General features: G+C 40.4%; 1 protein-coding gene across 3 annotated transcripts in view; it reads left to right on the top strand.

Moving 5' to 3' along the window:
- The window catches only part of GAS7 (growth arrest specific 7), a 104,385-nt gene that overhangs the window by 78,521 nt on the left and 9,003 nt on the right, over positions 1–16,861 (top strand). For 2 of the 3 annotated variants that reach the window (XM_042883835.1, XM_042883836.1), the window contains exons 8-13: positions 769–843; positions 5,616–5,694; positions 8,900–9,028; positions 10,989–11,112; positions 14,501–14,580; positions 16,596–16,694. In XM_042883835.1, the coding sequence (XP_042739769.1) occupies positions 769–843; positions 5,616–5,694; positions 8,900–9,028; positions 10,989–11,112; positions 14,501–14,580; positions 16,596–16,694 (586 nt within the window). Of the gene's footprint in view, positions 1–768; positions 844–5,615; positions 5,695–8,899; positions 9,029–10,988; positions 11,113–11,972; positions 12,099–14,500; positions 14,581–16,595; positions 16,695–16,861 lie in introns of those variants that run through there. The other variant, XM_042883837.1, reaches the window with a different exon arrangement.

Raw genomic sequence — 16,861 nt, forward strand, 5'->3', positions numbered from 1 at the left:
AAAGGCATGGGCTGCCCTCCTGCACACTGGTTGTAGAAGCATCTGACACATATTCACCAGCTTTGTCATCTGTAACAGCAATTAGGAAGCATTTTGTGTCACTAGTGAAGTCCAGCACCCCAGATTCAGGGACCATGGCAAACATGGAGAAGCTATTTATGTACTGGATACTTGATACCATTTCTCCACTTGATTTTGTCTTTAATTAGATTGAGTTGATCTCTCTCACTTGCTGTTGGTGATTTTTTAAGGTCTTCCTTACACTCCTCAGGTCACATCTTTCTTCTTGTGAGAAACCATTCTCCAGTGGTTGACTATAGCCTGATAGCTGATAATGTCACATTGCTCACTCTCACTCAGAATTTTTCGTTGTAGCTGCATCCCCTTATCTTGGCTTCAAGGATGTATGACTTCATCTTTAGCAGTACACTGAGAAATACACTTTTCGAGTGAGCCCAAATTTTGCAGACAGTTCATGCTGTTCCTTGGAAACACTTTGTCCTTGTTATTTGTGCTCCAGAACTGTAGTTTTTTCTTCTAACTTTATCACATCTGCTCTCCTGCGTGTATGCATGTTCTTGACACCGCATTTTTAGCATATGGAAAGGAGAGAGAGATCTTGTGCCAACCACTGAAGATTAAAAGGAAAATTCCTGTGGCAAGATCCCTTCAAATATAGAGATTTTCCTTAAACTATGTGTGTGGGTTTCTAGGTTAATAATGATTTACTGTTGTCTTTCTATTTTCTCTATGTGTGTGTGTGTGTAGGATAAAGATTGAGGAGGAATATGCTAAGAACCTGTCCAAACTGTCTCAGAATTCCTTGGCTGCTCAGGAAGAAGGGTAAGTTTTTCTCTGTGACTTTAGCAGAAGACAAGAATTTTTAACATTAAAGTCATTTCTCCCACACAGATACAGGCATTATTCCTGAGCTTTTCCATTCAGTAGAAGTTTATTTAGCTTAGCATTTTGAGTGTATTGGGAAAGACAGAATTGGTGTGGAATATTTTTATTTTGAAGATATTCATGGTAAATTTTTAGCAATACCTATATAAAACCTTGCATTTCTGATGATGTGTTTAATGCTATCCTTGTTGGGACCAGCAGTATTTCACATAGGGATTAGCATGATTACATACTAAGTTACTTTGAATATGGAGGAATGTATAGAATAAATATACAGCTGAAAACATATTCATTGCTGGAAAGGGAAGAATCAGAGAGGCCTTGCTGACGAAGAGTGGAACGCTCTTCATTTTCCTGGCATTGGGATGTCTCTGGCACCAGTACTTTTTTGCCTTAACAAAGACTGCAGAGCAAACCACAGCAGCAACACTTCAGAAATTATCAAGAAGATAATAAGCAGTGTGCTTTGACTAGACTACACTTCTTTAGTAATAGTGAAAAGATACCACTCCTGAAGATACCACCACTGAAATCTGAGGCTGGAAATCATAGAATGGCTTAGGTTGCAAGGGACCTTGCAGCCCACTAAGCTCCAGCACTTGATTTGGGCTGGCTGTCACCCACTAGCTCAGGCTGCCCAGAGCCTTGAATACATCCCACAATGGGGCACCCACACCTCTCTGGGCAGCCTGTGCCATTGCATTACCACTTTCATAGTAAATAATTTCTTCCTAATATCTAATTTCAGTCTGCACTCTTCTAGTTTAAAGCTGCCCTCCCTTGCCCTATCACTACTCGAATGACTGTCCTCACCCTAATTCTATTGGGAGTGAAGCTTCACAAGATGTTTTCTCTGCTTCCAATAGACAAGAGGTCAGCCTTGTATTATTTCTCTAAGCATCTAAACTTATGTCCAGGTTTCAGCTAGAACAGAATTGATTTTCTTCATAGAGTCTGATATTATGCTGTGCTTTTGCTTGAGGAGAAAAACAATGTTGATAACAGCAGTGTTTTAGTTGTTAGCAGCTTCTCTCAGTGTTCTGCCAGTGGGAGGCCTAGGGGGCACAAGGAACTGAGAGAGGACAGAAACAGAACAGCTGGCCTAAACTGACCAAAGGGATAATTCCATACCAAATGACATGATGTGAACACTATAAAGCCATGGGGAGTTGGTTAGGGGACTGGCTGAACATTGGTCTGCAAGTGGTGAGCAATTATGTTTTGTAAATATATATACATATGTATATATAATATTGCTGCATTATAGTTTTATATACATATATATATATAGTATATTATATACAGTAATATATATTATTATTATTTTCCCACCATGCTTGAGAGGACTCAACTCACTGGAGCAACGTTAAGAGTTTACAGATCTTTATTTTAAAATTACAGATGATGGGGAATTTTTAATGCTACTAGTGATGTGTAAATATGAAAAGGAGTTGAGGGAGAGAGAGAGAAGGAGCTGTGAAATTGTGGATCAGTCAGCTTTATATAACCTTGAGAAAGTGATGGAACAAGCAGTCAAGCTTTCTAAAAGCACTTAGTGGAAAACAAAGTGATGAGCAATTATTGTGGATAAATGCAGAACCAATGATGTCAAACAACCCAAATACCTCCAGTATGAGAATAACAGGCCCTGTGGAAGAAGGAATCAGCATCATAGCTGTTAATTTGGTGTAGCTTTTGACAGTGGGAGGTTCTTGTAGGCAGGCAAGAAAAATGGGCGAAAGGCTGATGTTCAAAACTGGGGAAGAAATCATACTTAGCACTTAGCTGTGTGAGTAGCTATAGATTGAGAGTCCACAAATTTTGTCTCAAGTCTAGATTTTTTTTCAATATATTCGTTAATGATTTGTGATAGAAAAAAGAATGGGTTTATTAAAATCAGGGATGAGGCAAATTTAGGAGGGCTGACGTAAAATTTGTAGAAAAGATTGCATTTCAGAATGATTTTGGTAAACTAGAGAAATGAGCTGAAGAAACAAATTGAAATTCATTTCAGTAAGGAAAAAGTAACAGGTTTTATGCTTCCACAAGGATGTGAAAGATACAGTTACATAACAGTTTGTGGGAGAAGGATCTGTTTATACTGAATCACAAGCTTATTCATCAACAACTTCATGCTGTTGTCTAAAAAAGCAATTGCATTGAGATCTGCAGAAGAGTGTCTGATACAAGATAGTGTGTGACCAGTTTAACTACTGGAAGATGATGTAACTTTTGTTATGACACATTAAGAGGAATCTGGGCTGTTGGAGAGGGTCTAATGAAGGCATGTCCAGCCTGTGGGCCACACACAACCCTGGGCAGCCTCGTAAGATCATGAACCTTTAGCATTATCATGTGATTTTTAGCAATATTTGTCATGAGTTGGTTGCACGTAGCTCAAGTACAGACTGTAGGTGACAGTGGAACTCTGTGCAGGTGAGGGCACGGTGCAGGGCTGACCCACCTCTGGGGCCTGCCACACAAACATGGTGTGACTGAGACCCACGTGTCGTACACTTTACATTATCATGAGAGCTGTGAATTTCACGAAGTTCAGGGGACTGAATAATTACTAATCCCAGGAGTTCCTTAGAAGTGCGGATGCTCATTGTGGGATCATCATTTCCTCTCTGAAGGAAAGAGGTAAAATGCCAACAGGATTTTATCATTTGTGAAATGAAACCAAATCATCCATGGAATCCAAAGGAAAACTTGTGCCAGAACTTGAAGATGAAGAACAGCTCACAGGTTCAGCTTTCTGGTGGATCTGACTACTCATTTAAATGAGTCAAACATGTGTCTTTGTGGCGGAAATCAACTTATCTGTGCTACCATGACAGTGTTCAAAATGAAAAATTATGGCAAGCTGAAGTTATGAAAAATCATTTCGTACATTTTCATACATTGGCTAATGACTCCACAGTCCTATGAACAGCAAAAAATATGAAGCCTAGCTTTCATATCGGATTTGGTCATGACTCTTATTGGACTTTATCTGTCTTCCCAGAGAAAGATATCTCTTACTTCACAATCACACCTTATTCATATCATCACTTCTGTAGAATTGTAGAAAACCACAGAATCCTTAGAGCTGGAAGGGACTTTAGGTGTCATCTTGTCCAACTCTCCTGCAATGAACAGAGACACCTACAGCTAGATCAGGTGCTCAGAGCCTGGTCCAGCCTGACCTTGAATGTCTCCAAGGACTGGGCATCCACCACATCTCTGGGCAACCTGTGCCAGTGCCTCACCCCCTTGTTGTAAAAAACTTTTTCTTTATATCCAATCTAAATCTCCCCAATAAGTGTTTTTGACAGTGTAGGTACGTTTGTGAACAGATGTTTTCAGGAAGAGTAAAATTAGATTAAAAAAATCTCATTAAGATTTCAACCACTTCCATCAAACCAGACTGATGCATTAGGTTCACAAAAGCAAGGTCAAATATCCTACTGGTCTTACAGTTCTGTTGCCCCCTCCCCCCCTCCTTTTTTTTTTTTTTTTTTTTTTTGTCTTTGTTTTAATGAAAAATATTAAAAGAAATTTTTACTTATATACAGTAGCTGTACTATATATTTTGTATGCAGCAAAGACAATCTTCACTTACTGTGGCCCAGGCAAACCAGAAGGTTGGACATCTATGGTATAGAGGATTGTACCTAAAATTGCACTGTCTAGAAAATAACTTGTTTAAAAGAAAAAGAAGGTGGGAGAAAGGACCTAATATTTTTCAAATACTTAACAGCTTCTGCACAGAAAATTAGAATTACTTGCTCACCGACTCGGTGTCAACGGTTTACGGGCTGGTTCAGCCCGGTTCCATGACGAGCGGGGCGGAGGGATCCACAGATCCGCGCCTCCGGAACAAAAAGAAAACAGGGGACCCCAAAATAATTAAAACAGCAGCACTGATCTGAGGAGAAACAAACTAATTTACTAAGTATATTATCGGAATGCAAGATAACACACTATAATACAATATAATCAGAATTGAAGCTAATAAATCAAATATAATGAGAGAGAGAGAATGTCCAAAAGGTGGATAGGCCTCACCACAACGCTGAGGTGAGATGCGCAGTCCAGTTGAGCAGCAGGGAGACGGAGCAGCGCCCACGACAAAGGGCAGGCGAGAAAGAGAAATCAGGCGACTTTGCCAGGAGTTAAACCTCCTCTCCCTGACCGCAAGGTCCCCTGGGGAATGTAGTTCTTCTTCTCTTCAGGGCAGGCACCCAGGATTTGAGCATCGACAGTTAAAGTCCCAGTGCCCCACATGATGTTATGATGTGGAATACCAAAAGCCAAAAATCACACTACCATGACAGTGTTTGAGGTAGAAGAGAAAGGAAAAAATGCACTTTTGAAAATCTGTTTTAATTATAAAAAAAGAAAAAAAGTTAATAAATGTTGGATAAATATGTGTTTAAAATTTTAAGGATCAGATAGCAGAGTATCTTTCTTAAGGCCACTGTGGAATCTCTGCAACTGGAGGTGATTATGATCACTTTTCAGAGGTCTTCCACATACACTGCAAATGTGATTAGTTGGTCAAAGAGACCAGTTATCTTCAGAGATTTCTACTGTCGCTGTTCCATGATTTTGCAGAGCATGGTATGCTACAAATCTTTGTTGTGTCATATGAAGCTGTCTGATCAATCTTGATGTAAGGATGTTCAGAAAACTGCACTGATCGTTGCTATGCTGTGTTTTTCCAGCACACTCGGAGAGGCTTGGGCTCAGCTGAAGAAGAGTCTCGCTGATGAAGCAGAGGTTCATCTCAAATTTTCTTCTAAGGTAAATGGCTTGTTTTCCTTGTTGCAAAAATCTTTGCCCTCTAGTTGATGACTTGCCTTGAGTTTGTACAGATTACTTCTCTAGAGGAAGAAACAAAAATAGTACTGTTCGGTTTCTCACCAAGAACCTGCTTTACCTGTCTGCAAGGAAGAGAACCAGGACTATGACTTGTTCATATTGTTAGCCTTTTTGAAAAGGGCAGTGGGAACTTTGTGTTATTCTCAGGTCTTCTATCCAGTAGTGCCCAAGAAGACTTCTTATGCAAATTGTTGCTTGTACAATATGATCTGTTTTTTTCCCACCACATGTGACATACACTTGCATCCTTTTAAATTGTTCACCTCTGTGGGTGATCAAGTTTAATATAGATGCACATATCTAAGTACAACAGCCGTGTTCTGAAAGAACATTATAGCTCTGCAGTAAGTGATTATGCAGAAGTTACTCAGGCAACCAACTGCTGCCCTGGTAACCCACTGCTCTGCTTCAAACTTCTACTTCAAGGTTGTAATTAGTGAAATACTTTTTGCTCCCTATTGGTCTCCCAAATTGATCTCCAATGGGAGGAGGTGCACCCTGAATGACATGTAAATGTAGTCAAGCAGTGAATAGGATTCTTTTATTGTTTTGCTGCTCCTAAATCCTCCACAGAAGCTCCTGCAGCATCCTCTGAACTCAACACTGATCCTTTAACTGCTTTTTCCTAACTCCAGCTTTCTTTCATTAACATGATGTTTCTAAAAATACTGATTATTGTTGTTATGTTCAGAAAAAAAATCTTAAAAGTAGTAATTGCATTTCTTATTGATAAACAAAATCCGTTAGTGCTGGCACAATGCAGGGCACACCAAGAGTAATCAAAACTAAACCTGACAGTGAAGATGCTGTCACATGAGGAGGGATTGCAAATACATTGGAGATGGTGACTGCTCTTGAAGCATTCAGTAAGTGTGGTGTTATGGCATTAGTGATACATGTAGAGACTGGAATGGCAATTGTAGGTACACGCACACAGGTGCATATATCTATTCTTCATGAAGGCTGTCATGGGTTTGAAGCACTTCTCCAGTTGATTATCTTTCATAGAGCTCCAGGAGGTGAGTTCCGCTCCAGAAGAGAAGATGTACATGTACCATAGTTTAAGTGATGATGGACTGGTCTGGTTATGGTGGTATTTTACCAGCCATTCTGGCAATAGTGCTGACGGAGCAGATAACTGCTGTCACTGAAAAGTCTTCTCTAATGTCCAGCACACAAAAATGGCGAGAGTTTACTTGCTTGCATTTTGAGCCTCTTGATGCATTTCCCATTGTTTTGGGGATCTCAGAATTTTCCTATCTCATTATTAAATGCATGTAATAAAAACCTTAACTTTCTGTTGGTCAAGGATGTTTACTGAAATTTCTTCTGTTCGCTTTCTCTGGCTCTGGGGATTTTCTTGAGGGTTTTCACAGCAGTGCTTGATTGGATCAGATGAGTCAGGTTTCTGTCTTTCTTACCAAGGCTGATTGACTCATCTTGGATTGTTTGCTCAGGTTAACTCATTTATTGATGGAGGGATCTGAAGGGCTCTCTGACTATTCAGCTAATTCAAACTCGTTTGCACACAGACATCTCTATCAATTATAATACGTTGCCTCTCCAGTTGCCACTGAAGCCATGCAGAAATTCTCTCTGTGACAGTTCTTATTTTCATTCAGCAGTGGAAATGCTACTGGCACAGATATGCATTCGTACCTCAGGTATTGAGCTTGTACAGGTGAGCTGGACCACAAAGCTGCAAACAGCTCTTTATTAGCTTGTCTGGGGTCATCATATCTAGAGGGTCATAAAAATATTGTCTGGAATTTTCCAGTCCAAATTCCCATTGAGAGAAACGTTATCACCCACAGCGGATCAAGTCAGCTACATCTTTGTCTGGCAAAATCTTGAGTACCTTTTAAGGATAGAAATTTCACAACCTCTCTGTTCACTCTGTACCAGTTTTCCACTACCATTCTTATGATATGTTTTAAAATCAATATTCTGTCTGAACCTTCCAAAGATACAATGGCCACAAATTCTCTGTTGTGATATTGCCTGGCCCTACAAAGAAGAATTTGGCTCTTTGACTTCTAAGTAATTGTAGGCAATATTAAATCACCTTGGTGCTACTCTCCAGCTGCCTTATCAACGTCAGCTTTATTAACTTCTCTAGTAAGTGCTGTGTGGCCTAGGCTATCTCTGTAGCATCTCTCTGTCAAAAGGCTGTACTGAACTCGAATGAAATGTCTTTCTCCATTAAAATAGTTCTACAGGAAAGCAAAAAATACTTGGTTTTAAGAACTACTTAATTATGCTCCACTGGTCCATGAGAAGTGACTGAGGACCAAACTCAGCTGCATAAGCAGAGCCCGGCACCTGCACTGGAAGGATGATAGAAAAAAAGTATTGGGTTGCTTCTGGGAGGGTGAAATGTCCTTATCCCTTCTGAGTGCATTTCCAAAAAAAATCAAGGCCATGTATATGTATGAGAAAGTTACAGAGCAATGGGATGCAGACTCTATCAGAATTGAGAATTACTGACTGTAAAGTCTGGATTGTAAGAGCTAAGTGCCTGTACTTGTAGTCACAGGTGTGGTCTCAGTGGGTCTTTCCTGAGTCCATTTCACAGTGGTTTTCTTACCATTATTTGAAGGGACTCAGCTAACTGCTGAGATTTGCTTCTCTTTAGGCTCCCTTGCACCTAGCAGAAATAAATAGATAAAATGGGCCATTAATGGATCCCTTTTCCCTGTACATACAGACATGTAACCTCAGTGTGTTGAGTCACTTCACTGCAGTCAGGGTTAGCGGCTTTTGTTTGTGTTCTTTGGGTGTGTAAATTGCATCAGTTACATCAGAATTGGAGCACTGCATGCTACTGCATGAAGTTTGATCTTACATGCAAGAGAAGAGAGGATTTAACAGAGAAAGAGGAAAGCAAAATGTATGTCTTTCTGCTTCCCTCAGTAAATATTCTCTTAGCAGAGCTGTCCTTTGAGGAGGTGATGTTTGTAGTAGCATCACTCAGAGCTGACTTGGGCAAGAGAAATGTTTTAGTACAATACTGCCTGTGTCTGCAGTGCTTGTAGTGTTTACTCTGTCTTGATCTCTGATCAGCAGAAAAGCCAGGAATTACTGCTGAACTCTTCATTAATACCATTTTCCTTTTTTTTTTTATCAGCTTCAGAGCGAGGTAGAGAAACCCCTGCTCAACTTCAGAGAGAACTTTAAGAAAGACATGAAGAAGTGTGACCACCATATTGCAGACTTAAGGAAGCAGCTGGCCAGCCGCTATGCAGCTGTTGAAAAGGTGGGAGTGGAGAACAAACTGGAGAGTTTGAGATGCTGCTGTCTGGAACACAAAAACAACTGCCCTGTGAAAAGATTCTGTTCTATCACAAGGAGCCACAAAGATTTCTGCTGAGTGCTTTCTGCTACTGGTTATGCTTTACTGAGTTCCAGATGTGGTTTGCTACTTAGCTGAATTTTGGGAAGCTAAGATCTGCAGTCAGTGCTCCTGTGTTACTGCTGAGCTAGCTTTTTGTTGCATCTGCTCTTTTTCAGTTTGCGATAACTTATTTCTGACATATTTGATAGAAATATTCTTAGCTCATATGTGTCCAGAATTCAAATGTATTGCCCTCAAAATCTAAGAGACACTGCATTAGAACAGCAAAGGCCAAAAGCTCATCCACTTCAGTATCCTCTTGGACAATAGAAGCAGATGGTCAAAAAAGTTAGCTCAAACTTGGCACAGCAGTTTGCAGACACTCTCCCAGTACCGGTTTTCTGTGTCACAGCAAACAGCAGCACCCTAGTTTCAGGTACTGTTTTAACAAGCATCCAGTAGGTAGCTGAGATCATGATTATAGAGCTGTGCCTATGAAAAGAGGTTTCTAGTGAGTAGCTGTTGGGAAGTAAGCTCAGCTGCCAAGATATTTGGGCTACATTGTGTGGTTCTTTGTCACGGAATCTTCACCCAGCATGCTCTCGGGTATGACGTGGAAAGAAAAACATATCACTCAGTTAACCCAGGAGGTTGTGTGGACTTCCATTTATGATCAGAGCGCATATGAGAAAGTTTGCTCAAGGGCAAAATTGTGGCAGGACGGACAAGATTATTAGACTGCATATATTCAGAGAAAGCACTTTTCTTTAGTCTTCAGTAGGGGTATTGAAAAAGGTGAATCAGAAGACAGTAGAGAGATTGAAAAGAGTGAATCAGAATAAACAGACTTGAGAATAAAGAATGGTAAAGAAAAAAAAAAAAAAGCTGTGTCTGCAGTTTGCCAGATGAAGCACATTGCTTCTCACCAGATTGCTTTCCTGCAGCTCCCTCTTGTGACCTGCCAAACTAAGCCTACTATCTTTAACACTGAAATGAAAAATTTAGGCAGTGCTTTGAGAGCATCTTAAGTTACTCTCAGGTGTGATGTGGGAAAACTGCAAGGTGATAACAGATCATCCAAATTTAGTTTTTGGCACTCTAACTTGAGAAAGAACAACATGACCTATTTTGTAACAAGCAGAACAGTTGAGGCAGAACAAGTTTTCCTTATGTATTTAGGCAACTTCAGCAAATGAGAAGACAACTTGCATAGGTATTGGATTACTTGTTCAGACAATTTGCTGATTTACCTGTATAATTTAAGTAATTACACTGATAAATCAGGTCTTAAAACCTTGAAGAAATTTAAGGTGATTTAAGTAATCAGTTGTAAACAGGTCTCAGGTTATTGATTTCTATGTTATGAACTGTTGTTGTCTCTGACCTGAATTAGTTTTTCTAAAGCAAGTCTAAAATTTCCTGTTGTTAAAGTTGCTGATAAATGTATATTGAAACTAGAAGGTAGTTGAAAATAAATTCTATAATGTAATTGAAATTCTTCAATTTGTTCTGAAAAAAGCATATGTAAGAGGTATTTGCTTAAGAGATTTGGAAGAAGTTTCAGCTCCTCTTTGTTCCAGAAAGAGTGAAAAAGTTATAGGGAACATTACAGTCTGATGATGCCTTTTGGTACAGTGAGGCAGATAGACAGTGACCTGAAAGTCCAGATGATTTTGCAGTTTCATCAGTGAAAAATTCTGTATGGTGGTAGGACCCTTCCCTGAACACCATATGATGTCCTAGGAACTTGAATGCCAGTTAGAGCCCAGTTTTACGTAAAATCCCTGACTTCTTACTGACACATGCATGAAAAAGTCATTGAAGGCTGAAAGCAGGTGGAAGCTCTTTTCATGTAAACAATATGACCTTTAATTACTCCAAGGCCCGGAAAGCCTTGACAGAGAGACAGAAGGATCTGGAAATGAAAACACAGCAGCTGGAGGTGAAGCTCAGCAACAAGACAGAAGAGGAAATTAAAAAGGCAAGGCGGAAGTCTACTCAGGCAGGTGAGTACCTACAGTTGTAAGCCAGTGGGAGGTAAGCGCAGCGCTGGGGAACCAGCTAGGAGATCGTGGTGTGGATAACTGGGATCTAACTGCCCATCCGTCCATCCACGTGTTTCATGTTTTTAAGACTGCAGCAGTGTAATCTAGAAATGAATCATAAAATCATTTGAATCAGAAGGGACCATTAAAGGTCATCTAGTCCATCTCTCCCACAATGAACCTTAGAAGCAGGGAATTCTTTTCAAAGGAAAAAGCAGTCAGGTTTTTCTAATATGACATCAGGAAATGATTGATGATTTTGATAACTGAACTAAAAGGAGAGTGTTTTGTAGAACTGTACTTGTGTTTTGTAAAGTTGTGCTGAGGTAACAGTGTTTGTTAAACTTTATAAGTGGGAGTTAAAGAAATTTGTCATAGCCTGAAGTGTCTTTGAAATGGAATTAGTGTCCAGTTTCAGTGTAGTTAGCCTGCTTATGTGCTTTAGTTTCAGACAGAAACGCTTGAGTTGTGCCTTCATGTTGATGGTGCTGAGATAATGAGATGCCTGTCTCCCATCTGACCCCTCTGTTTTTAAGTTCCTTAGGGTTTTCAAAATAGGTTTGTGACTTATTCAGGTTGTACTTAGTTCAGCTGAAAAATCTGCCAGCACAAGACCACTCATGTACACTCAGCACAATGCCACTCATGTAGCAGGCTGGTGCTTGCCTAGAAGGCAGCAGATCTATGGTTTAGGCTCTCTCAAATCAGAGATCTAAACACACAGCTCTCCAACCACAAAGAAATGTAAGCAAATTATGGGGTGCTCTGGGGTAAGATTACTCTGCATCGCTCCTGTTGAAGCTGGGTTACTGTGCAACCAGGAAGGCAAGTTTTATGGGTCCAGAGGAAGAACAAGAAAGAAGGAGCCTGATTCCACCTATCAGCTAGGGCATCCAGATGGCAGCAAGGAGTCCGGGGCTTTCCTTGGTGTGATTATGGATCTGCAAATTCACACTTTTTCAGGTATGCTCAAATATTATACCAAAGATCCTGGAGATCTCAGAGGGGCTCACTGCAGGCTTCTTCTCTACACATCACTTATAAGTGATGAAGGTAGCATGACCCACCCCACAGTACGACTTTTTTCTCAATTTCTGGCTGAAACAGTGCTGTTTACAGCTCAAACTAAGTGCAGTCTTAGCTTTTATTCTTTTTCTAAGGGTCATGAGTACTTGCAAGATTAAGGCCCATGGAACTGATTCTATTTACAGAGTTGCTTGGGGTACAGTGTTTGAATTTTCAGCTTTTCTGAAGTTCCTGTCAAAGGTAGTTACAGATCTTTGCTCAGCTGGCGAAGTTTCTTCCTTAAATTGTAGTTCCTTCCTTGGTTACTCACTGAATCAGTTACCCACAATGGTGTGGGTGCTTGCTATGCTGCCTACCTCTTTCTTTGAAAGTAAACTTTTTTTTTTCTTCTGTTAATTAAGCAATTAAAATGATTTCTGTTCAACACATACTGAGGATATAGTAGTGCGTGTTACATTGTAGTGAAGACAAAACTTACTTGATTATATTTGTGCATACTTTTTACAGAGACTCAAATCACTTTCATGGGATCCATTAGAAACTGTCTTGAGACCTGTAAAGCTGACCTATGCAGTACTGTTAGTAACATTACTACAAATGCATTTTAACTGTGGTTTCCATAGTTCATCACTTCACAGTGTGTCCTGTGGTAGAGTGGTGCTTTACAGTACTAAAACTCTGAGCTTTCTCAGCCTGTGTGGGTCTTGATGACACTAGTAATAGTCATTTGCAGTTCATGTATACAGAGAACCATTTGAGGAGGAACAAATGCTTCATTGGTGATAGGAGACTGTTCGGTCAATGTTGTTAGTTTGTCCACCTGAAAATTCATAACCTCTGTTTGCTTTGATCATCAGAAATTGTTTGTATAGTTATTTACTAATTGTTTACTGAACAAACAAGGGATAGCTGAAGGTCAAATAGGAGTAATCAGTAGTTTGGCTTGAGTCCCCCCATCACTGTACCAGACTTTATGCCACTGTTGCAGTGCATGGAAGTGGGAGGACTTGCCTTGTCCTACACATATGGCTACGCAGCAGCCCAGCTGAGGTGCGTGTGATGCATGCAGTGTTACTGATCTAGCTTTGAACTTAGGCAAGCTGCAAGTGGATGTATGACTTGAGATTTTCAGATGCTCCTTAAAACTACACCCTTTCTACAGTGCCATGTTACTAACAAGTAATGTTGCTTTTTCGCTTTCACGTCATGTGCTTTGTGACTTTCATGTTCCTGGCTGTGTAGTCTCTCAGCTTTACTGAGGTAGGTGAAGAATATCCAGTCTGATACCTAGGGAGTCTCCTGGAGCACACACAGTGTTCCTGAAAGCTTAGCCTTTAAGTCCTGAAATCTCAGTGCATTTTTTGTTTTTTTGTTTTTAAATAGACTTTGGTTGTCTCCCTAAATATTGAGTCTGTGCAAGATTTTTAGATGGATTTACTTATTTGACACTTGCTTGATCTATATTATCCCATTCACAGTTCTTTATTCTGCCCTGGTTTGTGTATAAAAATATTTTTGCACCTAAAAGAACAGTAAGAATTTGAACTCCAGACTAAGTCATTAAACCATTTGTGAAGACATAACTAAGAAAGAGAATTTACTAGCCAGAGAGCAGTAGTATCTGAAAGTGACAGATTTCCTACCCGCATTACCCTCTATATCAGAGCAGAGTGCTGCAATGGAGGAAAAATTGCACTAATTGCACCTTATTGTGGTACTGCCCTGGACAAGGAAGAAAGCATGGACTGGAATTATGCATCTTCAGGAAAACAAGTTATAGACTGCGCAAGGTTCAATTTGCTGCAAAAAAAGCTTCACTGGATCTCAGGCACCTAGAGCTTGATGCTATCCTTTTTTAAGCTCATGTTAGAATGCAGTCTTAGCTACTATTCTACTATAGGATAACTAGGGTTACTGTCCTATAGTTCCATGACTCATTAGTATTAATTTCCAATTTTAATTATTTTGTTTTTTCTGGTACAATTTTCTGTCTATGACCAGCTTTAATTTAACTGTAGTAACTTTCATAGTTCAGTTTATTTTGTAAAATATTACTTAGTGTTCATATTTTCCTTTTAAAATTTTCTTAATTCCACTTCACTTTAGTTCCTCACCTCCAACACCTGATCTTATACTAAACATAATTGCATGCACTGCATTGAAATTGTTTTTATTGTGCCAAAAGAGTACCGTGCAGCAACTGTATTCAGCTCTGCCAGGACTGAACTTCAAAACTTTGGGATGCATATTTGAAACAACTTCATTCTAAGTTTCATAATATTGGCCAGAAAGAATTAATGTGCTGCTGTCCTGAACTTTTCAGGAGATGACCTGATGCGTTGTGTGGATCTTTACAATCAAGCCCAGTCCAAGTGGTTTGAGGAAATGGTGACCACCACTCTGGTATGTAGTAACTCTGTGTAGCGTCTTAAGTTTATAACATTACCAGGTTGTAGTAGCTTGAACTAGTTGCAGGAAAAAGCACTGGAAGAATTAGATAATTAATCTCCACTGGTATATTGCATTCTTAGTTCTGAGAAAAACTGACATCGTTTGGAGAATGCAGAAATAATTTCTTTGCAGAGTTCCTTTGCAGAAGGCTCAAAACCAGTTCAGAACTTCTTAGAGGCCAGAATGCTGGAATTTTCCCCAAGAAGGATGAAGTAATAACCAAGGAGCAAAGAAATGAAAATGAAAAGACACACAACACATACACTAAATACACTAAGCATTAATGAATTTTTGTTTCCCATGAGTATTGCCAGCTTAGAAGAGACAGAATTTAATTTCTTATTGCTCTACTTCTCTGAAGATCAGCACAGCTCACAATGTTCACCCAAAGGGCATTTACCTTCAGGGTTAGTCATCAAAATGGTAAAATGCTCTTCTGGCTTTTACTTTCAGTGTTCCTTGAAATACATATACTTCAGCACAAGGGCTCCTCTCTCTCATGTCATTCCTTAGAATTCCTTAGACAATAGCCAGTTATTTTCAAAATTGGGAAATAAAAGCATCTTTTGTTAATATTTTTCTCACTGGACAAAAACAAAGCATCAAACTCCTCATAATAAAGAAGCAACCCTCCTATTCAACCCTCCTGCCTGGGCGGGGTTGCTAGCCAGCAGATCAGACTGCCCAGGATCCTGTCCAACCCAGTCTGAATTCCTCCAGAAATGGAGCACCCACAACCCCTCTGGGCAGCCTGTGCTTGTGCCTTGCCACCCTCTGATAAAAAAAGTCCTCCTAACATCTAACCTAAATCTCCCCTCTTTCAGTTTAAAACCATTGCCCCTTATTCTGTCACTATCAGATAGTCTAAAAAGTTGGTCACCTTCTGCTTGTAAGCTCCCTTCGAGTTCTGGAAGGCCACAATGAGGTCTCCCTAGAGCCTTCTCTTCTCCAAGCTGAACAAGCCCAGTTCCCTCAACCTTTCCTCACAGCAGAGCTGCTCCAGCCCTCTGCTCATCTCAGTGCCTCCTCTGGACCCGCTGCCAGAGCTCCACATCCTTGCTGTGCTGGGGGCCCCAGGCCTGGATGCAGCGCTGCAGATGGGGCCTCACAAGGACAAAGTAGAGGTGGAGAATCATCTCCCTCTACCTACTGGCCACTTCTCTTTTTATGGTTCCTGGAGAATCTAAAGGTTTGTTCCTTAGCTTTAGAGGGAAGTCATGGCCTGGAGGCTGCTCAGCAGGTTGGTTGGTGGGGACATGCAAGCTAAGGATCATGTAAAAATATGTCTTGATATGCATCATTATAAAACCCAGTAGCAGAATCATAATCCAGGAGACATGCTGCCCTTCCACAGACTTAATTGAGCCTCCTAGAGGGGAGGGAGGCAGAAAAATTCAGAAGGAAATTTAGAAACTACTTTCCTTTAGAAACTACCTTCCTTTATAACTGAAATGTTGCTGGGCTCCTCTCACTGCCAGCTGAGCTAGGTGGAGACTTGTCCCAGCCTATCATCTGTAACAAATAAAACTGTTCTTTTAGGGGTCTGGTTAGACTAAAAATAGTCAGGCCCTCTGAGTCATACATCCCAACACAGTCACCTGCTTCTCCATCTATTCACTGTAAGTTCTGGTGCTAGCAACATAGCATGCAAAGCTTTTTGCCGGAAACAGATTTCCTCTTGCTTACAGTATCCCTAAAGATAATGTCTCCTATCTCTCCCTGAGTGGTCTCAGTTTTGGAAAGAATTCAGCCTTTTTTTCTGTCCTTTGGATCGGGATGAAGTGAATTCTTTTGCTTGCTCTCTCTGCTTCTTTGCAATTTGGAGCAATGTGCAAGCACAGAGTTCAACTCCAAAGCATGACCATGGGGTTGTATTGCACCGACAGGCAAACTTTTGTATATTGTCCTTTCTTTGGGCCTTTAAGCTCGGCTTCCAAAACAAGTGTACTTAATTTCTTCCTCTTTAGGAGCTTGAGAGACTAGAAGTTGAAAGGGTGGAGATGATTCGACAGCATCTCTGCCAGTATACACAGCTGCGGCATGAGACAGACATGTTCAACCAAAGTGTAAGTCTGCTCCTTGTTTGTCTTTGGTCTTTGCTGCCGCTGAGTTGAATGGTCCCCATTGTGGTCTGACTAACTTCCTATCAAAAGGAGATGTGAAAACTGCGTGTTGTCAGCTGTTAGCTTTCAGCCTGCAGCCTCATCCTCCAAGACTCTCTGATCCACTTAAA

Source organism: Lagopus leucura, unplaced genomic scaffold (assembly GCF_019238085.1).
Source record: "Lagopus leucura isolate 7727_CA_CO unplaced genomic scaffold, USGS_WTPT01 Super-Scaffold_100040, whole genome shotgun sequence".
Lineage (NCBI taxonomy): Eukaryota > Metazoa > Chordata > Aves > Galliformes > Phasianidae > Lagopus > Lagopus leucura.